The sequence below is a fragment of the Protopterus annectens genome, chromosome 16.part0 (assembly GCF_019279795.1).
Source record: "Protopterus annectens isolate FY-2018-M chromosome 16.part0, PAN1.0, whole genome shotgun sequence".
Taxonomy (NCBI): Eukaryota; Metazoa; Chordata; order Ceratodontiformes; family Protopteridae; genus Protopterus; species Protopterus annectens.
In genome coordinates, this window is record NC_056750.1 from 259,468,006 (window position 1) to 259,491,908 (window position 23,903).

General features: G+C 40.8%; 1 protein-coding gene across 5 annotated transcripts in view; it reads right to left on the reverse strand.

Moving 5' to 3' along the window:
- The window catches only part of LOC122791042 (myomegalin-like), a 3,200,315-nt gene that overhangs the window by 442,866 nt on the left and 2,733,546 nt on the right, over positions 1-23,903 (reverse strand). For all 5 annotated transcript variants that reach the window (XM_044058817.1, XM_044058818.1, XM_044058820.1 and 2 more), the window contains one exon: positions 5,910-6,035. In XM_044058817.1, coding sequence (XP_043914752.1) covers positions 5,910-6,035 — 126 coding nt within the window. The remainder of the gene's footprint in view (positions 1-5,909; positions 6,036-23,903) is intronic.

Genomic DNA, 23,903 nt, shown 5'->3' on the forward strand with positions numbered 1-23,903 from the left:
AGGTCTGGCCAACCATTTGGGGTTGGTAGTGTGTGGAAGTGGAATCTGTATCCTTGGGAAACTATGTTCAAAACCCATTTGTCCTGGGTAACGAGTTCCCAGTTTTTTTGCATGCAGGGTGAGCTTTCCTCCTACGGGAGCAGGCAGTTGAGCAGGACTTGGAAGGGTTAAGGGTAAGTCATTGTGCCATTATTCCGTAGGGGGGGTGGCTTAATAATCCCTGCTTTGGAAGTGGGAGCCCCCCCAGTGCTTAGGTCTGTGCGTAACCTGAGACTGTAGCCTAGGTGGTCTGCTGTTCCTCGGTTTGGACTGAGAAGGCCTGGAAGGGACTGGAAAGGGCCAGTTCTTTGAAGGCCAATGCCTACTGAAGCTGGGAGGCTGTACTTGTAGGAAATCTTTAACAGTTTACATAGATTTAGCTTTTTCCTCCATTCTTTTGAGGACTTCTGCTTTGTTGCCAAAAAGGCAGTCTTGGTTTAAGGGAGCATCCAGTAATTTAGCTTCAACATGATCTGGCAAGTTTTGTCCCTTAAGCCAAGCATGCCTTCTAAGTACAGACCCAGTGACAGCAGCCCTGCAAGATGCTTCTAAAGCATCAAAACCACATTGCAAAGTATGTTTACCAACTTGTTCTGCAGAATGCATTAAATCTTGCAATTCTTTGTGTTCAGCACAGTCAGGAATCAACATCATTTTCTGTTTAAGTAGCCCCATAATATGCTGCTGATACTTCAACATATGAAACTGGCAATTTAAAGCCCTAATGGCCAAAGTAGCAGAAGTGTATACCTTCTTACCCCATCTGTCTAAGGCTCTAGAATCTCTGTCAGAAGGGGTAGGATTTTTGGCAGCAGTAGCCTTAATGCCTTTTGGTCCTTGGGAAATGGTCTCTGGATCCGCAGAAGGATTCTTGAAGAGAAACTTGTGAGAGTCAGGTACTCTGTAGTACCTGTCAGGTTTTCTGGGAGCTGGAGGTAAAGTGTCTGGGTTAAGGCTAAGATTCCAAGAAAGCATAATCTACAACGTCTAGAACAGGAGGGTTAGCGAAAGGCCTGTGTTGAGGCAGGAGTAAGAATTCCCCAAGTCTCTTTTTGGACTCAGAGTAATCCTGGCTTTCCCAGCGGAAATGCTTCCTAAGAGTATGCAAGGTTTCACTGAAAGACAAATCTTCTGGAGGGGAAGCAGAGGGAATGGAATCCTCTGCATCAGAATCCTCATAGGTAGATAAGACGAAATCCTGATAATCAGAAGGAGCAGAAATATCAGATTCCTGATCAGAAGAATCAGAAAGAAATTCAGTTCTAGGTCTTTTAGAGGGGGAAGGCTGATTTCCCCTAATTAGGGTAATAAGGTCTTCAGCCATTCTAAGCATTTTTTGAGGCATATGGGCCTGAGCCTTTGGTTTGGTCGTTGGTTTTCTAGGCATAGTGCGAGTTTTTGGCCTGAGGGATTCGGAACTTCTAGATGGAAACAATGGTGTTGGTTTAAAATGAATGTCTGTAGGCATGAATACACCCTCAGAAGCCAGTGCCTGCACAGCGGCTCTGGACCCATCCAAGGTAGAGACATCCGTAGGTTCCATAGTTAAAGAAGCATCTCATGGCATACCGGACTCAAAATGGGTCTCAGTAGAGGCCTGTGAATCTGAAGTAGCGTGCATCAGGGGCTGCGAAAGGGCCTCACTGAGTACCAGCGGACTGGCGACTAGCTTAACGGAAGTGTCAACAGTTTTGGACCTATGCAGTCTGTCTCTGTCTTTATCCTTACGTATTTTGGGAAGATCTGTATTCGGATGGCTTAACAAAGCCACTTTGGAGTACTGAGACAGAGTATGAAAGTAATTGGCTGCAAAAATAGCCCAACGACGAATAGTTCGGGGATTGAACAAGTCACAAAACGGACAGCGAGGGACGTCGTGGTCTGGGCCTAAACAGGAGATGCAGTATGAATGAAAATCTCTATGAGGTATTTGCTTTTCACAGGTAATACAATTGTTAACTTTTACTGACATTGGTTGGAGCAAGAAAAAGGATCCCCAACGTGGTTACTTATCTTTTTTGAAGACTTCGGGTCTGAAACTCGAAAACGAAAATTTCAGGAGTCGGCCGACTGGCACTTGCAAACTGCTTCTGCTTCGGGCACCGCACGGCAAGAAAGACTGATGTAATGGCATTGGCTGCATGTTTTATACCCCTGATGTCATGGAAGAAGAGAGGGCATCCGACGCAGGAATCTGAAGACTCTGATATTCAGCCTGGCTGAGGGCTACCTGCAGGCAAATAACTCAAATGCGATGATTGCAACAGTGAAACACGAAGAACATCTGGCTGCCCTGATGGGACAAGAAGAGCAGGCTGCAGGCCCTAGTAGATCCTATTGGGGGAGGATTGGAACAGACTGAGAAAGAGAAGATCTATCCCTCCCCCCGGTTCAGAGGGTACTCTCTTGAACGCCTTGAACAAAGAACCCACAACTACTCTGGACAGTTTGTGTTTTGGGTCTGACACCCTAAGAGGAAGCTTGACTCCGGAGGCTGTCTAACTAGGATCTTAGGCAGTAGCAGCTAATCTGGCAAGCGCCGTGGCCCTTAAAGGAAGGAAAGGATCTAAGGATTTCAGATCCAATCCCATCCCGTCAGGAGTCAATGTTGATGTTACAGCTCCAGGAGTCAGAGGAAACACGAACTCTCAGCTCAGATGCAGATTTACCCTGGGCTATCGTCAGACCCAGGGACTCTAATACAGGGGACTGGATCAGAGACAAAGCCATAACTGGGTGCCGGGGAAAAATATTCTTTCGGATCCAGTGGTGGCTGGAGCCAGTAGCAACTCTGACTGGATCTGGGTCCGTAGGAAACAGTTGATCATTCCGTACACATCTGCTTTGGTGAGATTCCTGAAGGATTCAACTGACTTGAGAGACAAAGGAGGAGGTATGAGGAGTAAGCAAGCCTTTCTTGGAGGATGGGAGATATGAGCTTCAGAGAGACAGGTTCCGGGAAGAACTGAGGAGTTGTCATGGGGCCTATAATGATAGGATTCAAAGCAGGCATTGGATTCAAGGATTGAGCCACCTTAGGGGTTGGGGGCAATGAGGTGGTTGGATCCATAGAGCATTTCATTGAATATTTAGATTTGTCAGAATGTTTAGGCTTATCCTTTGTTTTGGATGAGAAAGAAGCAGAGGAAGGAGATGAAGCCCCTGTCTTCTCAGCTGTCAATGTAGTCTACATGCCAGGTGAACTCTGGATGAGACCCATTAACATTAGCTTCTTTCGTCTCTCTAAAAGTGCTATTTGGCCAAAGTCTCACAAATGGAACAAGCTACATCTAGGTGTGAGAAGCCAAGACAATACAAACACTTTTTAAACCCTGAAGGTTTGTCAGACATGTTAAAGACCCCATAACAATAAAAATAGTATTCATATCAATAACCATACTAAGGTTTGTAATAACTACTTAAATTCACACTACAAAGAATTTGAACTAACACACTAACTGCAATCTGTAAAATTATCAAACGTGGAAAAAATACTGGGGAGTAGAGAAGAAGACAACACTGGAGAAAATTTTCTCAAGCAGAGAAAAAGGTAGTAGGTAATAAAGGTTTGATTTTTCTTATCTGACTCACAAAGAAACTTCAACCATTCTTCAGTACCACAAAACCCATCAGCACTTGAAAGTAGCAAATGAGAACGGAGGTAGCTCTTTCTGTGTATGGGGTTATGGGAAGGGGGAGGAGCCTGAACACCAGATCCTAAGATTTGAAATGGCCAAGGATGGGATAGACCAAAGACCCCATATACAGAGGAATGGATGGAAAAGACAACATCAGATTAAGGGATTTATAAATTCAATGATACTAACTGGTGTTGTAATAAAAAAGCCTTATTTGCAGATTATATTATTTTGTACATGATGACTTCAGAAACAGAGATTGTGATACTGAGACAGCTCAAATCTTTGGAACACAAGATAAACTAAGATAAATCAAAAGCTGCAGCAGTAATCTATGCTCCCACATAAATGTATTCAGCAGTACTTATACTTGTACAGTACTATATAGGAGTGTGATTAACAGACTAAAAATAAGATAACACAAATATTAAGAAACTACAAGTTGATTACGGAAATAGTAAGATACAAGCACTGAAAATTACTATTACCGTTAGTTATACACAGGTCAGGCAAATTTTTATCAGGAATCTAACGTGTATTTGACAGTTACTTGTTAAGCAGGTAATATGTCAAAGGAAAATTTCTGAAAGCAGCTTATGAATTTATGAATCCCTTAACTTTGCACTTTTTCCCACTGTTATCAGCTGAGTGGTCTTCCCACTATAGTGGGTGCAGGACAACTTGCATATCATCAAAAAAGTTTATTTGGGATTCAATAAGAGGGATTTTATTTATTCTTTGTGGCATTGCCTGCTAATGAAACAACATTCTAGCACCATAAATCATTTTTATCAACCAGAGGAGAAAGTATAAATGACAATTAAAGAGGTAGAATGTATTTGGGATGAGAAGAGGGCAGCAGTTAATGGGGTAAAGCTGATTCACCCCACAGAACGAAGTGGTTTAGGATTACCTGATTTGAAGGGAGTACTCAAACTATGTACTTAATGATGATAAGTATGACTCAAACAGGAGGCTGTAAATCAGAGTGGAAAAGAATCAGGAGGAAATGGTGGTGGTGGTGGTAGTTCAGTACACAAAGAGAGAGTCGAGGAGTTTTGATTCAAGTTAAGAAAAGAAAAACAGCAAAAAAACATACAGAACATTAACCTTTATAAAGTTATTCAATGATGTAAACCAGCACTGGAATGGAGAAAGGAGATTTTACCAAAAAGGATGTTTGCAAGTAGGGAGATACAAAACAGGCAAGGGATTCACTGGAAGAAATATGTAAAGGAACCAAGGTAAATAGCATGGGAGAGAAAGGTAAAAGAGTGGGATGAAGCTAAGCAAGAATCTGTACTGCAGGATACAGACTGCTTTCTCTGTTAGGGATTGATGGAGGACAGGTAAGGAAGAGAGAGAAGTGCTACATGAAATATCAGCTTTGGTAGATTTTTAATTTGAGTCTACAACAGAAGATGCTGTTAAAAAGGAATAATTAGAAGAGTGTATAAAATATTGCACAATAACTATAAGAAACAATCAGATGATGTTATAAAATCTAGGAAAAGAGAACAGAAAGACAAATTACAATGGAACAATGGGAGGCAATCTGTACAGCTACCAAGTAAACAAAGTCCAGAAGGTTTAGGACTTTGCATGGAAATGTATGCATAGATATTTTTAGACCCCCAAGTAAACTTCAGAGGATTTTTCCATGTAGACAGTGAATATTGGACATGTGATGTGATAGCGAGAGGAAACTGGGAACATGATTTTTGGGAATGTAATGGAGCTGGCTGATGTTAAAAATTTCCAGAGAGCATTTTAACATAAATGTTGGGAGAACTGTTAGTAACGAAGGAAAGTATTCTTTTGAGTTGTGATATAGAATCTGAATTGACTAGGCATAGGAAAAACCTTACTAGGTTTAATGATACTAGCAGCCATAAAAGCAATTATTCAAAAACAGAAATCAAAATCTAAATCACCTGCTATGGGAGTACCGAATATTGAAAAGGGGATACAAGAATTACAGGTGGATCTTTAGAAAAGGAGAGGCGCAACTTTCATAGATATAAATGGAATTTGTGGGGCAACACCCAAAAAACAAAAAAAAAACATCTGGAAGGTACATTGTTGTGTACATGGTATCCAGAGAAGAATTATGCTCAGCCAATGTGTCAAATTACATCCATTTTTACTTTGTGTTTCACAAATAATATAATACAACTATATATTAACATAAATGCATGAATTCACACAGGAACGTACTAGACTGTGGCTTACCTGGGTCACTTTCGGCTTCTCTTACTCGCTGTTCAAGCTGCTGATGTAATTTTTCATTAGTTCTGATGGACTCTTCTAAATGTTGTCTCAGAGCTCGAATTTCTTTAAGGTGCTCCACTAGCAGATCTAGAGAAGAAAAACAATGCATCAGTCAGTGACACATGAAGACAGAAAACAAGCCAGTAGTAAGCGAACACAAAGCAGAACTTTCTCTACAAAGGATCTAAGGAAAGTCAAGAAGTCAATTGTACACTGGAGAAGTAAGAGTTATGATAAATGGTACACTGTTCACAAGCATACTCTGACAGCTGCAATGAAATTACAGATAGGCTCTTAGTGTATCAATTGATCTACAAGCTATTTCTTGATCTTGGCTGAGTATATCTTCACCGATTAAAATTCAGCACTTTTTTTTTTGGGGGGGGGGGCTCCAATGATTACCTTAATGCTCTCTGAGGACATGCCTGCCAACCTCACAATGTGGTTCTTTCCCTCACCCAATAACTATCCATTTAACTAAACACAGATCAGTTTGGAGTGCATTTAGCTTGCTGATAACATTGGCATGTGGTATGATATCAAATTCCTTGGCAAGGGTAAGAAATGCTGTATGGACAAAGTAACCACTGTCCACGACTTTTGCTACCTCCTCAAAAATGTTCACCAAATTCATTAGATATGATTTACCCTTAACAAAGCCAATCTGCTGTGGGTCAAGTATTACAAGATTTTTTTATATGGCAGTTTATTAGGTCTGTTATTACGCATTCCATGAACTTGCAGATGGGGTTCATCAGGCTGATGGGTCTGTAATTCCTGGGATACAAGGCAAGGCTGCCCTTTTAACCTGGTATCACAGCTGCTATTTGCCAAATGTTGGGGTCAAAGCTGGTGGATAAGCTCAGATCTCGTCCGTCAGTGCATATTTAGTGCCGCCCAGCAGGTAGTCTGGTATGTTATCAGGTCACATTCAAGATGTATGTTGTTTTGGATGGTAGCTTTAACAAGTATTCTTGTGTGATAATAGGTGATTTTAGATCCTTGGGTATATGTGGGTTATGTATAAATGTCTCTGGGGTGAAGTCGGCACTAAATTTGTTTGCTAATATCCCAGCTATATTACCAAACAAACTCAGTGCTATATTAGCACTGAATTAGTTTGCTAACATAGCTGCACTATCCAGTGGATCAGAGTAAGTTGTGCCATTATGAATGAGTTCAGAGCAATGTTGGGTATTATTTCATAATGTTTTGAAATAAACTACTAGCCATACCAACATTTTAGAGGTTACAGTTATACTTGTAGAATGACAGGAAATTGGTACATTTGAATACTGTGATATTAAAATCTGCTGGTTTAGGGATTCTGAAGGAAAAGGTTACTAATTTGTGGTCAGACTTCACTGGGGAACGGAATAATACTGGGATAGTACATACAGATGCTATATTTTAAAAACAAGGTCAAGAACAAAGTTTGTCCTCTTGTAGGCCCTTTGACTATTTGATCCAGGGGATTCTTGTTTATAAGGTCAAGGAATCTTTGGATACAGCCTACATTTGAGAAAGTCTCCTGGTCTGTTGACAGGTAGTTAAAGTCACCCAGGATGATGGAGTTTTTTATGTTTTCATGGTTCATCCAATGTATTTACATCCGAGTGGCACCTCCAGGTGCACTTGCAGTTACCTCCTACTGATGCCTCTAGGTATCAAATATTGCTTGTTCATACTTGCATCAATAATTCCAAAACTATGCTACATACACTGTTTTAAGAGAGTTCATCTTAAAGCTTACACAATGGCAAACTCAACTACATTAATAATTGACCTCTGTCTAGTGCAGGTACATTGATATGAATTGTTGTTTTTATGATATTAATTTATATAGGTATAATTTTCATATTTTTCTAAATATCTCAACAACCAAGTAACACAGACATAACTCCTTAGCCTCATATGAAAGCTCTCAGCTAGCTGTATAAATGCTGCTGACAGTATGTGTGCAACTTGAGTGGTTGAGATATTGTAAATTGTTTTCAAAATATTACAAACATAGCACAGTGTTTACTGTGACTTATAAAATTTGTTTTAAGACCTAGAACCAAAGAATACTACCACTATAAAAAATAGTTTGCGCTGAAGAGTTTGCCATTTATACTTCTTTAATAACCCCTATGGTTCCAGAGATATAAGCATTTGTTTGAAATGTGAGGACATATATTGATTCTGTCAAAACGCTTAGGCTCCACCCATTGGAAGTTGCAGTGCAAATATCCTGAGCTCCATTAGAGTGAATGAGTTAAGAAATGGACATGATTGGCGGGGGGGGGGCAAGTAACATGCTACAATCTGATACGGGATTTTATTTAGAGGGAGTTCAATCTCAGTTCGTTCAGTTTGTGTCTCTCTGCTAATCCGCCTTGATGCAATATGGCCTTTAATGAATATAGACACTCCATCGCAGTTCCCACTGGGTCTAAAACCAAGTACAGGGATGTGTTCCACATTTTTGATATCAGTAATAAAACAAATGTGAATGTGCTTCAAATGCAGCAGGGCTTCAAGGTCAGACAATTTATTTAAACTCCTAGCGCTGAGCAGTCCCCACATTGACATTGTCCATTGCTTTATTTATGTTTTTAGGTTGGAAGATCCATCAGCTGGATTATGCCTAAAAAAGGCACTGTGGGAGCAGCAAAGGTTTTAGTCATTATATAGAAGCCCTGGATTGAGGGCTGGAAGCTGTCTTGACAAAAAAGGTAGGGTTATGCAGCAGTTATCCTGATGACACATACTGGATTCTCCTCAAATGACACCACTTATTCATCCAGCTGCAGAAATCAATCACGTTTTTCATGTACCTCAGCATCATTTTTGGTGAAGGTAGGGTTCTGCTCAACATCAGAGTCTTTCCTGTATTTGTGACATATATGGATAAGTAATGTCTGCCTGCAAATCCCTTAGGGTTGTATCTGCCACAACATTTGCACCTACTCGGACTACCACCAAGTCATACTCATACTTGTTCTTCTGGAAGGTTCTAAGGGCCTGTGAGACATCAGACAACTTGGCAGCAGAAAGACAACTCACCATCACCCAATTTTTGTCCAGCCTTGTGAAAGCAAAGTCTGTGTCTTACTATGGAGATACCAATTTCCAGTATGTTTTTATTAGTAGAGGATATAAGTGCGCTTCATTTGGGGTGAGTTTTTCCCCTTACATGTTGTGGTTTTAGTCTTGTTAGACCTTGGAGGCTTAGGCAAGGAGTTTTTTTTTTAATAGAATCAGCATATAATTTTTCATGTATTTGTTCAGCGTGCTGCAAGGGTGTGCAGTGCTCATAGGCTATGTTTTTTGTGACAGTGGTAGATCCATCTTAGTTAAATATTTGTAACTCCCATAGATAGTTTGAGATGGCACAAGTAGTAGTAGTTCATTATCCATGAGCATCAGGCACTTGCTATACTGCTTGAGTATACAAAGTGCTATGAAGCTGGCAACTAAGGAAAGATGAGCTGTCTGGCCATCCATTTGGTCCAACAGTGTAGAAAATTAGGGATGCAAGACTTAGTATGCTAAAACACTCAGCACTGCCCCCAGTCAATGTATCTACCCCACCATCACTGTGCACTTTGTGCACAGAGTCTGTTTCAACACTGTTTTCTACTGCTTTCACTTATAATTTTGTGTGTTACATCTGTGGCCATGACATCTGAAACATCATTTTTCCTTTGTCATTCATGCCTACTTTGTCCAGTTCTTCTTTCATGGGAATCATACTAATCTTTGGAAATACAAGACTGGATGACCAGAGGCCATGTGCGCCTAGACAAAACACACCTTGGGGTTCTACCAACATTTTCAAAGACTGCAAGACACGGAGAGTATTTTAGGGCACGTATTCAATTGTCTAGACTATGTCTGAAGGTCGACAGGGGAGTCTATTTCAGAGCAAGCAAAAGTGCAGGGTGATGAACCTATCCCTCTGTTTAGTTTTATTACATCAAGCAAAGACGGAGGCCTCTTGTCCATGTGTAGGACATAGTACATGCATTATCAATAAAAAGAAGGCCGTGGATAACACAATCCCATCAGGAACAGTAAAAGCAAGGCACAGGTCTTCCCTCAGGAGCCTATAACACACAGTTTACAGGGACAGTAATTACACCCTCTCCAGATAACTAAGATTTTTGAGGCCAGAAATCCTTTTGGTTTAAGAACCATTGTGGTGTTTTGTGTTTTGTTGATGTTTAGTGAGACACATGTCAAAAGGTGAGCTTTAATTTATAATGGGTCTGACCAGGAAAGAGTATGGGAAAACAACTTCAACAGTTTTAGAAAAGAAGCCCTTGATTAGTTGTGAGATATATAAGGCTTTTCAAACCATGTCTGTTATACTGTGATCAAAGAAGATAGAGCCACTGACCTGGATGCCCTAGTTCCTGAGAAATGTCTCAATATATAAAGATGTTACTGATGCAGTGATTAAGACCATAAGCTTATTTACAATCCCATCATGAAGGATTAAACAGGCATGGCCTGCGTTTAACAGATCCAAATTGGTACAGGTCAAACCTGATAAAATATTTAATGATATGATTTATGAAGTCAGTCAGTCAGTGATGATGCACTTGATGCTTTTACAGACCAGACTCATTACAAACAAGACTCATAAGGCTAGAGAGTCTGCAGTTACTAGGGTCAGAGATGGGGCCACAATTATGGAAAGACATCACCAGTGCAGCATGCCAAAAGTTTGGGATATAGCCTGTAGAAAGCTTAGGTTGAACTCCTTACGGATAGGATCAGAGAGAGCATGCTTGACCACACCTCTCAAACTTACTGCAAGAAATCTGGACAAAGCCAAAAATAATGGGGGACAAAGGCACAAAATCCAGGAACACATTTACACATTTATTGATTTTATAAATTTAGAAAATTATTAGAATAACATTGCATTAGCATGCATTTTCTTAAGGATCTCAACTCTACCCGACATGTTTGTCAATATTTAATGGCTTCAATCTGGAATGATTTTTCAGAAAACCACACGTTTTATGAACAGACCAAAAAAATGAGGCGAAAATCTAGATAGTTGAGAGATGCATGCTTGACACTGTTTATTGTATGGACCAATAAAAGTAATATTTTTGGTAGCCTCAAAAGCTAGTCTAAGCTCATGTTAAGCTTTGTTGGTCTCAATAGCCACCTTCAGTTTTGTTGGTGAGGTTTTTAATGCTCTCTTCGTGTTGAGGGGGTTCTGGCTTTACAAGGTAATCTAAGCAGGTTTTTTTCTGTTGTAAAGTTTATATTCACTGGTGGTTTGTTGTTGAATTTACCAGTGTACTGTGACAGGGACTGCACTGTTGATGCATGCATCTTCAGTAAGCACATACATCCTGGTTTAGGTGACTGCATATCCCAAGTCAACTATGGGGTTTGCATGAGTGAAATATGGAGATTTTTTTTTGTACAAGGTAAAAAGGTTTGCATTTCTTAAGTCTCTAAAAAAGGTTGGTTGATCACCAGGAGTATGGATGTTCTAAGAACATGCCAGAGCTGAGGTTGGGACAACTAGGGTCCAGAATATTACCATCCCAGAGGGTTTTATGGAGAATTTGATCAATGTAATTCACATTTACCCGATTTAAGATTTACTATGTATACCCAATATCATGAGTATAAATACCCCAGTATATGGAGGAATAGTTTATGTCAATGAGATCTAAAGATCCATTTCTTATAGGGATACTTTCAAGGACTTTCAAGAAATTTTCTTTGTGTTGTGGGAACATGGAAATTCTGACTTATCTAGTGAGAGCTGAAATTCCAGGAACTCATTAGGGGAGGCTCTGGGTACTAATCTGGAAGGGATAATACCTCTGATGAATGCCAAGACCCTTCCGCAGTTACCAGGCGGGCTTAATGAAGTGACAGCCACAGAATCCTAGGATGGAGGGAGTGTTCTAATTGCACTTAAAACATGTCCTGGTTACTACACAACGTGGACACGTTCAAGGTGCACGAGTGTCTATAGAAAGGGTCATTTATTTTTCAGACACCTGGCACTGAGAAAGGCCACATTGATGTTGTCCAGTATGTGATTTGATTTGTTTGTTAGGTAGGGATGTTAAGCAGATGAACTCTGCTAAAAGATGCACAATGGGAGTAGCAAAGGTTTTGGACAGTAGGCAGAAACCCTTGAATGAGTGGTCTAGACCATCCCTTGTAAAGCAAGTAGAACTGTCAACCATTTTATCCAGGGAAGAGATGCACTAGATTGCTACAGGAATGATACCATCTACTTAGCCAGCTACTGTATCCAGTTATCTTCTCCTTGAATATATGCATTATTTTCAGTGATGGTAAGATATCACTCAAAATCAAATTCATACCCCTGACTGCAGCTTGTGTAGCAAGTTCCAAGTCCTTATACACGTCTTTCATATTTTTTTGTGTCAAACTATTCATTCCCATGTGCACTACAATCATGTCGTAATTGCACTCGCTGATGGAGAGGGCCATGAGGGTTCTTGATATATCAGCAATCCTAGGTCAGGAGGCAGCAGTTAAGTGTAAACCTGTCCTTGTTCAGCCTATTGAGCATACAGTCAGTAACATTACTAGGATGTTTCCAAATGTTGACTTATACGTATTAGACACTTAGGTGTCATGTTGATGGTGACATGCGGATGAAGGGGTCATGTAGAAGATGTATTTGGCTTTTTTGTTGATGCCTACTCTCAAAAGTTACAACTTTGGTTGTGCTTTTTATGGCATCACCGTATACCAGTTTAGTGTTGTCAGTATGATGAGGAGGATGTTGCATTCATGAAGGTGGAGGTAAAAAAAAGTGTAATGCTCAACACATGCATAAGATTTTGAAAGGGCTGCCTCCAAGTTAGCTATGCATTTGTACTTCTCACAGACAGAATACGTTATGTTACGCAAGACTTCATTTTCAGTAAGCTTGAGGCAGTTCTTACACTGTCTAAAGTTATCAAGTGCCAGAAGACTAGTAATGAAAGGAAATTCAATCAGCTGTTTCTCCATGCTGACTAGTGTTATTTTATTTTTATAGGAACTTGGGGGGGGGGGGGCGATATGTGGTCACACTTGATATGTAGAAAAAAGCAATGCACAATTTTGCACGGCTGGTAACAAGTCCCAGTACGTCTGTGTAACATGTACAGCTAGGAACAGACTACAATCACCCACCTCATGATTATCAAAGCAGGATTTTTGCAGTAAAAACTTGGGGAAAGCTTCACTTGTACACAGCATCCACTACACACCTACAACTACAGTAGTGGTGCACTCATGCAGCCAAACACAACTGATCTCAGCATACAGCAAAAAGTACAAACACCAATGAAGAGCAAAGCATGGTTGGGTAAGTAAACTTACCGTAATAGCAGATGTTTGAATGATTACTGTTGTAGTAGCCTAATCTATATGGGTTATACCCAGTATAGAATATAAGAGCTGTCCGGCTTCCAACATTTCAGGGCACACTCCATGTGCCCAGACTGTAAGTCAGCTGTTTGGGAGCCAAGCCCTTCAGAGTTTTCAGGCCAGCTGACACAGGCTAATCCCTGAGAGAGCAATTCTAGGAAAACAAAGATACAGGGTCCACACACTGGCATAAAAACACACCAAAATACAAAGGGTATTTAGACAGTGACTGCTGCAGCAGTTAGCTTTCAAACATCTACTGTTATGATAAATTTACTTACACAACTTGTACTATGTTTCTTCATATTGATCACTGTTGCTGTAGCCCAAGACGTGGGCAGATTGCCATGACTTAGGACAACTGGAAGGTGGAAGGGGAAGGGTCCAGGAACCTCTGAAGAATGTCCTAGCAAAACCTGGATAAATAATTTAGTTCATAGTACTTTATAAAAGTATGCACGGAGGACCAAGCTGCTGTCTAGAGAGTCCAGCCTTTTCTAAAAAGCCATACATAAAGTTAAGGTCCTGGTAGTGCGTGCCTTCACCCTACCTGGAACAGTTTTGCTGTAGTGGGAATAAATGAAAGTTAAGTACTTACCATAACAATAGATCTGTGACGTCTGCTTCTGTACTACCTCAATGGGTGGATCTTTGGGTCTGAGTTGAATCTGACTTCAGCCACACAAGTTTTGGATCTGCTGCTCAGGCTCCTCTCCTTACCCACAATCATTTTGTGGCGAGCATATTACCTCAGACTGACTTTGCCTGTAATACAAGAAAACAGAAAACTAACCCCAGGAATACTAAAAGACTTTAGAAAACACACATCACAGTGCAGAGGAAAAGAAAAAAGCTGCTAGTTGTAGGCTTGCAATACAACCCTACGGTAACTAGGGTTAGGTCAGCCAGGTCACCCCAAGAGTGAATAGAATGAATCTGGAAAAGAAGCAATGATGGGGAAGGAGGGCAGGAGGTTGAGGAAGGACAGAAGCAGACAACACACATCTACTGTCATGGTAAGTACATATCTTTCATATCCGATACCTCTTTCATCAGTCTGTTCCTTAACAGATGGGACAGAGTTCTCACCTACTGTAACAATAGGGAGGTCTCATGGAAGGATATTCCAGAGCACAAAACTGAAAGGAGGCTCTTTACCTTGAATGTATGTCGAAATCTGTAGTTTGAAATGAATGCATGGACCTTGGACCAAGTAGCTGCAGGACATATGTCATCAATAAGTACTCTGGACAGAAACCTGTCAAAGACACCACAGATCTAGATGAATAAGCCCTTGGAAACATGGATAGTAGCAAGCCTCTCCCTCTGTACACATGAGAGATGCATTCAGAAAGTCAACTGGATAGCGGTATTTTAGATACTCCCTTTCCATCTTGACAGAATAAGAGAGAATTAACTGGCCAGTCTTTCTGATTGTTCTGGTTTGATGCAAGTAAAAATGCAGTTGGCGGTGTACGTCCACCAAATGTAACTTGTATTCACTCATGTTATAACAATTTGGAAAGAACTCTGGAAGATTGATCGACGATTCAGGAGCCACCCTGCGGTGGAAAGATGGATTAGTTCTCAAGGATACCCTGGCCTTTGTGAAAAATCAGGTAGGAAGGTTTTGAAGGTAATGCGTGGAGCTCAGAAAATCTACAGGCAGAGGTGACGGCCACTATAAAGTTTTCCATGACAAAAACTTCAAATCAACTTTGGCAGCAGACTCAAAGGGAGGACCCATCAAGGCCTGCAGTAAGACCGTAATATCTCTAGGGGGCAGCTGGATCCCTCAGCAGAGGGGTGAAGGAAGAAAATTCCTCTGAGGAAAGCTTTAGACAGTCTGATGGATGAAATAGGGATGTGAAATTCTCAGGTATGGAAAGCGGAAACAGCAGCCAATTGTACTTTAAAAGTGGAATAACTGGCTCGATTTTAAAAAAGGGAGGCCAGAAAATTCAAAATTACTGGAAGATAGTACTGGAAGCCCAGAATAAGAATCTATCCTACATATTTTACAGACCTCCCATAAAGGGCTTCTGAGAAGAGGTCAATATGTGGATGACTGGTGAAGAAAGCCTGGATTATCTAGCAATCATTAGAATTGAAGAAATCATGCAGTCAACTTGAGGGACTAAATGTCTGGTGAGGAAAACTTGACAGGTGAGATAATAGGTCCAGAGCTGAATCTAGTACCCAGGGAGGGTGTACCAGAGGAAGGGAAACCACATTTTTCAAGGCCAGCAGATAGCTATGATGATGACTGTGGTCTTCCTCCCCAAACCTTTCAGAAGGAATTTAGGTAAATAAAGGGGAAGGCATAATGGAGTGAAGGAAGGGGGCCAACTGCAGAACAGAATATCCGTCAGGGATTCCCTCTCCCGGGGGATATCTACCCACAACAGCAAATGCAGGAAAACAGGCCACAGCAAGGTCGTGAATATATATATATATATATATATATATATATATATATATATATATATATATATATATATATTCATATTCTGCTAATTAGATTGCGGGACCACTCGTGAGGAAGAAAGAAGGACCTGCTCAATCTGTTCAGTAGAACAGTGGGATGTGCACTGCTATCAGAAAGTGGTGAGAAGACATTGCCCTTTACCATACACCCTCAAAACGAGTGATCAGATCAAATTCCTCCCTGTTTGTTGATGTACCAAAGCACAGACATGCCGTCCATCTGGATAGATATCACACCTAAAGGGTCAAAAGAGCAGGTCTCTGACCTGGAACTGACTGGCTTCCAGCCTGAAATGAAGGAACCTCCTGGAACATCTGTCCATCTTTATGTGGTGATAGGTGCCCTGGAGGTTGATCAAGCATATCCAGTTGATCTCAATTAGCAAAGGCAGACCGGACTGAACAGTGACCATACAAAATTTTGTTTGCTTTACAAATTTGTTAAGATTGTTTAGGTCCAGAATTGGCCTTAGGTCCCAGGAATCTTGAGTAAATTCTGGATCCTTTCTAGTCTGGTGGGACCTCTTGGATGACTCAATTGTTTAAAAGCTTCCTTACTTCTGTAGAGGCTGCTTCCTTTGAGGGAGTGGCACATTAGGAAGTGAATCTGTGGGCATGGAGAGAAAAATAAAGGGAGTGAAATAGCCTCTCTCTAATCTCTAGTTATTATCTGTTGCACCCATATGTCTTGAATGACCAGGTTGTTGGGTGCAGGGATAAGCACCCTCCATGCCTCCAAAGAGCAACAGTTGGGAAAACATTCAGGACCACTGAAAGGACCTTTCGGAGGACAAGGGATCCCAGAAGCCCTGGTTCTGTGGACTACTACTTCCTTGAGGGCACTGTCCAGAGTTACTCCCCCTCACTTTCCCCAGAGGGTTCTATCTCCAGAAGTGTCAAGTGTGAACCCTTGGGACTTACAGAACCAAATGTTCTTTCCACCTTTCTGATTTTGTGAAAAAAATCTTTGAGAGGTAGAAAATCTGATTCCCATGGAAGAAAGGCTCTTACCATCCTCTTCACTTCTAGAAAGTATTTCTCTGACATTTGGACTGAAGAGTATCAATCCATTATAAGGGGAATTAAAGGATAACTTAAAGATTTCTGCAAAATGATAAAACCTCATCCAGGCAAGTCTCCAAATGCTGATGGTGGTGCCCACTGCTCTAAAAGCACCTTCAATGGCATTAGAAATAAAGCTCATAGAGGCATTGGATAAGGATTGTAGGGTAGCCAACTTCAAGTCAACAGATTTTCTTTGTCTTACGCAGATAAGGGCCCCCCCCCCCAAGAAAGACTTGGAGATCTTCTTGGTCAAATCTCTCTCAAAATGGGTGATATGCCAAGTAATTCAATACTCTCATGGAAAAGATTGATGAAGTGAATACTTGCTTACCAAATCTATACAATGCACAAGATTCCTGGTTAGGTGGATGGGACAGTGGACTCTTTTCTGGCAGTGCCTTTTTAGTAGCTGCTGCTGCCACCACAACCATTGAATCTACAGCAGGACCCCTGCTCCAAGAGGAATGAACTTTGGAGATATGAGAAATTTGTCTGGCTTACAATGGATGGGTTCAGGAATGCCTGGCTTCTTCCACTTCCATTAGGAGACAAGGTCCACAATCTCATCAGCAGAAGGAACCAAGGAAGAAGCAGACAGGTCAGAATCGAAAGCCTCAAGGAATGCTGAACTTCTCTTGAGAAGGTGTTTCAGTGGACCACCCCCTTACCTGTTTGAGCAGTTATAGTATTTCTCCCAAATGTACCATCCTCAAAGGGAGATCTTGTGAAACTTTCCTCTTCATTGACATCAGTGTCTTACAGCGCCTATTCTTTGTGGGGGAGGGATCAACATGTCTCCTTTTACACTTGTGCTCCCTATATGCCTCCTCAGTTGGATGTTCTGTGACAGGGGATCCTCAGTGAAGTCTGGCTCAAAGCTTTTGGCAGTGGGCAGTCCCAAAAGCAGATAAGCAGGCTCCGGACCTGGGGAAAACCTGTAGGGGTGGGATGGATCAAAACTGGAGAGGGAAGCCTGTTTTCTAGACTTGGAGAGCACTCTTTCGAAAGCAGAGCTTGAGGCAGATCCAGTGAGCCTCACCACCGAAACCAAAGACCCTCAAGGGAAGTTCACAAGAGAAATTGCTTGGCTCAGATCCAAAGTAGACTTCACAAACAAGCAGTCTAATGCTGAAGCTCAAAGGAGCAGGAACAGATCAGATCATCTCGGCTCTGAATCAACCATCTGAGAGCTGACACCAACTTTCCGGGACCAAGATGCAGATGGCTCCCAAAGGATCAGTGTCAACGTAATCAAAAACAGGGTCAAGGCATGTCCTCAACTCCAAAAAAGGCATACCTTGCAGCAAACTTGGTTATAGCAGCTTTGACACCTGAGGAAGGATTAGAGAAGGAGTAATCACTTGATGAGGGGGAAGTAATCAGTCCTCAGGATCCGCTGGTGGCTGGACCCAGGAGACCCAGTTCGACTTGGATCCAGTGGAATTTCCTCATCATCCTATGTCCGCTTCAGTAAGACTCCTGGAGGAGCTGGCTGAATAGAAAGCCGAGGTACAGGAGGGAGACCTGGACAGTCATTAGAAAGATCCTTCTTAGAGAATTGGAGACCTCAATCTCAGTGAAACCAGCTCTAGAAAAAAAATTGAAATTCAAGGAGAAGTGGCGTACCGGATTTGATAAGGATTGGTTTCAAAGGTAAGGTCAGATCCGAAGGCTTCATTATTTTAGGAGTCAGGGTTGAGGAAGGTGAATGTTGTGGAGACTTGTTTTTGGCAAATTTGGATTTTTCCTTTTCTTCTGTTTTTTTTCCAGTCCTACTACACTCAGCTGGTTTCTTAGCCTTTGGCGATGGAACACAAGGCCCCATGGAAATAGAAGGGGTACTTTCTCTAATAGAGGCATGGAGAAGCCCTTTCAAAACTAATTTGTTCCTCAACTCTTCGATGGCCCTATGCCCAAATACTTCACATATACTGCATTGTGACTAAATGTGCAGTTTCCAAACAATAGATGCACTTACAAGTGAGCATGTAGGCCACACACTTTTTGAAATACCAAAGGTTTTTCTGACATCCTTACTATACGGAAGAGAAAAAAATAGCCACACTAGTTTTAAATCCCAAATAAAAGGAAAAATTATATCAGAGAGGGGAAAAGACAACTAAGCCCAAAGGCATCAGAGAGTAGGAAAAACCCAAGAAAAAGTACTTATTTTATATATATATATATATATATATATATATATATATATATATATATATATATATTTATATATATATATATATATATATATATATATATATATATGTGTGTGCGTGTGTGTATGGATCTAGGACTTTTGAACGGAAGTTCAAAAGCCCCAATCTAAAACCACCGAACGCACTTCAACAAAAGTGCTTTCATCAAAAAAGCACTTTCGTTAAAGTATGTTTAAAAAAAAAAAAAAACAATCTACTTGAATGCAGGGGGACAAGCCCCCCCCGCACCCCCTACTTTAATATTCTCCCTCCGAGGTCGCACTACAGTGAGGAAAAGGGAATCTTCCCTTACCGCACAATAGTACAACTCTACAAGCATACTTACGCGAAAGTGCTGCTTCGGTGAACAGCACATACGCGCAAGTATGCTCACCAAATTAGGATTCAGTGAAAGATGCAATCGAGCATCTGTACAGATCCTATATATATATATATATGAATAAAGGAGAGGAACTCCTAATATGAAGAATAAGGGATGAATGGACAGAAAATAAGCAATAAATTCACGTACCTTTATTTTGCCAGTTGACTGTTTACAGAAGAGGCAAAAAGGTCTACCTGAGAAATTCCCCACAGATGAAGCAAATCTTGGAAGACCCCAATCTATTTTCCATTTGTGAGGGTCGAACTTTGCCCTACCCACCTTGTCTGCCAAACATTTTGCTCTGATGAAATGCAAGATGCCTGTAGAGTGAGATTGTGCTATAAAGCTAAACCCCATGCTAACATGGCTAGTCTGCATGGGGGTAAGATCTGGTTCCCTGCCTTGCTTGTCTTAGCACCATATCTAAACTCCATTTAGAAGTCTGAGGGACAATAGTTGATTCAAAGTGCTGAGAGCTTTTATAAGGGCTAGCATCTTGATTACGTGCTTTTGTCTTTCTTGTCCCAGAGACTTGCACTTTTATCCCCCTTGAGACTGCTCTCCAAGCAAAGTCTAAGGCAGCTGTTGTTACTGGCTGCTTTGGAGCAGGAAGGGGGAAGGGGAGACCTGGATTTAGGGATATTTGATATTTCCGCCAAGTGTTTTCTCTTTTCCCAAATCCCTGAACTGGAATTTGAAAGAGAATCGGTGGTGATGTTGGGACCACAGAGACTTCAGATACCAGTGTATCTTTCTCACATGGAGTCATGCAAGAGGTATCATGAGAATCATGGATGCCATGAAGCCCAGAACCCTGAGGTACTACTTCACAGTGACTGAAGTTTGAGTGGAAAATCCCTGGAATAGATCTAAATATGGATCTATTTTTCTCTGCTCTTTGCACTGGGTTATATAGCAGGCACCCAAGAAACACAATCTTGTGTGATGAAGTCAAAAGTCTTTTGACTGTTCTCTTGGAATTCCGGTCAGTACAGAAGATTTCTTATCTAAGTGGGAAATTCTAATACTTTGAAAAAGACTCTGCAAATATAAGCAAGTCATCTACAGTGGATATAAAAAGTGTACACACCCCTGTTAAAATGCCAGGTTTTTGTGATATAAAAGAATGAAAAAAATGAGACCACAATAAATCATTTCAAAACTTTTTCCACCTTTAATGTGACCTATAACCTTGTATAACCTTGCATAACTGTGCACATCCTTAAACCAATACTTTTGTTAAAGCACCTTTTGATTTAATTATAACTTTCAATCTTCTTGAGTCTATCAGCATGGCACATCTTGACTTGGCAATATTTGCCCACTCTTCCTTGCAAAAACACTCCAAATCTGTCAGATTGCATAGACATCTCTTGTGCACAGCCATTTTCAGGTCACCCCACAGACTTTCTATTGGATTTAGGTCTTGGCTCTAGCCGGGCCATTCCAAAACTTTAATTCTCTTATGGTGAAGCCATTCTTTTGTTGATTTGGATGCATGCTTGGGGTCACTGTGTTGAAAGGTGAAATTTGTCTTCATCTTTCTAGCAGACGTCTGAAGGTTTTAGGCCAAAAGTGACTGGTATTTGAAACTGCTCATAATTCCCTCCAGCTTGATTAAAGCCCCAGTTCCAGATGAAGAAAAGCAACCCCAAAGCATGATACTGCCACCACCATGCTTCACTGTGGGGATGGTGTTTTTGGTGATGCAAAGTGCTGTTTTTGCACAAATGCACTTTTTGGAATTGTGTCCAAAAAGTTCAACCTTGGTCTCATCAGACCATAAAACATTCTCCCACGTGCTTTTGGAAGACTTGATGTACTGTTTTGCATGGCTTGGATGTTTTTCTGTGCAAGAAAAAGGCTTCCATCCTGCAACCCTACCCCACAGTCCAGACATATGGAGAATAGGGAGACTGTTGTTACATGTGGTACACAACCAGTACTTGCCAGCAATTCCTGCAGCACCTTTAGTGTTGCTGTAGGTCTCTTGGCAGCCTCCCTGACCAGTTTTCATCTTGTCTTTTCATCAGTTTTCGAGGAACGTCCAGTTCTTTGCAATGTTATTATTGTCCCATATTTATTCACTTGTAGATGACTGTCTTCACTGTGTTCCATGGTACATCCAATGCTGTGGAAATTTTTTGTACCCTTCTCCTGATACTTTTCAACAATGAGATCCCTTTGATGCCTTGTAAGCTCTCTGCAAACCATGGCTTTTGCTGTAGCAGGCAACTGAGTAAATGTCAGGAAAATCTTACTAGGGCAGCTGAACTTTACTTGGGGGTTAATCAAAGTCTCTTTAATTGATGGCAGGTGTGTACCCAAGAAGACTGAATTTTGTAATTCAATCAAAAGGTGCTTCAACAAAGTATTAGCTTAAGGATGTGCACACAAAACAAAGTATTAGTTTAAGGGTGTGCACACATGTGGAACCAATGTATTGTATGTTTTTAATTTTCCCTCCAACAGATTTGTTTTTCAATTGAATTGTGCAGGTTATAGGTTACATTAAAGGTGGGAAAAGTTTTGTAATTATTTATTGTGATCTCATTTTTTATATCACAAAATCCTGGCATTTTAACAGGGATGTGCACACTTTTTATATCCACTGTAAATATGGAAAAAATGTGGATACTCTGTAGCCTGTAATGGACTATGGCAGGAGCTAGTCACTTTGTGAACACTCTTAGGGTAAAGCAGAGAACTGACAGTGTGATCCAGACACACACAACCTTAGGAAACACCTGAAATCTGAATGCATAGGAATGTGATATGCAACTTTTACAACTAAGGTTACTAAAAAGCTTAAGGAAGAAGGGGTAACAGGTTGGGAAGTTAAAGCATTTAGAATGTGGGTATTACCACAAACTTATTCACGAAAGAAAGGTACAGAACTGGTCTCCAGGAATTTTCTCTCTTTCTTTGGTACTAAAAATGTTCTTGAAAAAAATCCCTTTCCCAACTGGGAAGGAGGAACTGCTTCTGTTACTGCCTGAGACAGCATATGATGTAGGACAAGAAAGAGAAGGCTTTGGTCTGGCAGATAAGGAAGAATCCCTTGGAAAGGATGAATTTTCTCCATTTGCCACCTGTATCCTTGCTGGATCAGCTTCAGAACCTATTTGAAATAATATATTGCCAAGGAAAGAAATGGAGATTCAGACTTTCTGTTAGGGGCAAGGGACTGCCAGGGTGGTGGTGGTGGGACAAGCTACCTTAAATAATCACTCTGCCTTTTTTAAATGTCATTTGTTCTGTTTCAGGAACCACCCTGCTCTTGCCTTTTAAACGTCTGCTTACTTCAATTTTTCTGAAACTGTTTATTTTGTTTATTGCCAAAACTGGACAAGGGAGCAGAAAACCCCTTGAAAATATTAGAGGAGGAGGATTGAAAAATCTGAGAAATTCCCTGAATCAGCTTACATCTCACATCACACTTTTTGATATCCTCCACTGCACTAGGTCCAAAAATTAAATCTCTCTTCAGAGTAGAATTCAGAATTTCATTTAATCTTTTGAGAGGTTCGGAGAATTTAGCACAGCAAACCTTCTCAAATAGTACCAGTAGCCACAGCCCTAAAAGCAGAATTTGTAGAGTCATAAACACACGTCAAACAATTAGTAGTGACCTGAGAAACAGAAGAAACTACACTGCACAAATCAGATTTTACCTTACAAGAGGAAACTGCAGTTAAACAATCCTCATACTTTCACAATTATTCAGTATAAACTTTAATGAGTCTGGCAATTCAGAATTTTAAAAATCAAAGTTGCAGACTCATGTATCCCCCCCCCTAAAATTTACAGCTTTTCTGTTAGTGTCAAAAGGAGGAAGATTAGAATTAACAAAATGCTTAGCAGCAGCTGGATTAAAGTTACAGGTGCTGGGTCAGGTCTGTCATGAATGTATAGCAACTTGAAAGAGTGAGAAGCTTTCTACATTCTATCTTTTTTCTTTGAGGTAATAGGCTGGCTTGTCAGGGCAAATCAGAGGCTATGACTAACCTATTCTTCAATATTGACAGCACTGGGGTGGATGGGTAAAGCTTCTGGGAATTCCAATTGCAACAAATCATGATATTTTCTGAGGCACTGATAAACCTTAGTGTTCTCCCACTGAAAACACTGGCATATTCTAGCATTAAGTGAAACTCTCATTGACAGAACTGAGATACCAAACTCATCTCAAAACTGGAATCAGATACTTGAGGGGAAAAAACTGCATCTGTCCATTCAAATTCCCCAATGGAGTCTACATATTGAAACTCTTTAGGAAAACGTGGAATCCCTTTTCCTTTTTACCAGAAACCACCTTACAAGAAAGGTCAATAACCTGTACAAGACCCTGAACCAATCCCAATAAATTACTCCTGTCGACTGAAACTGACACAGTAGAAGTTAAGTTTC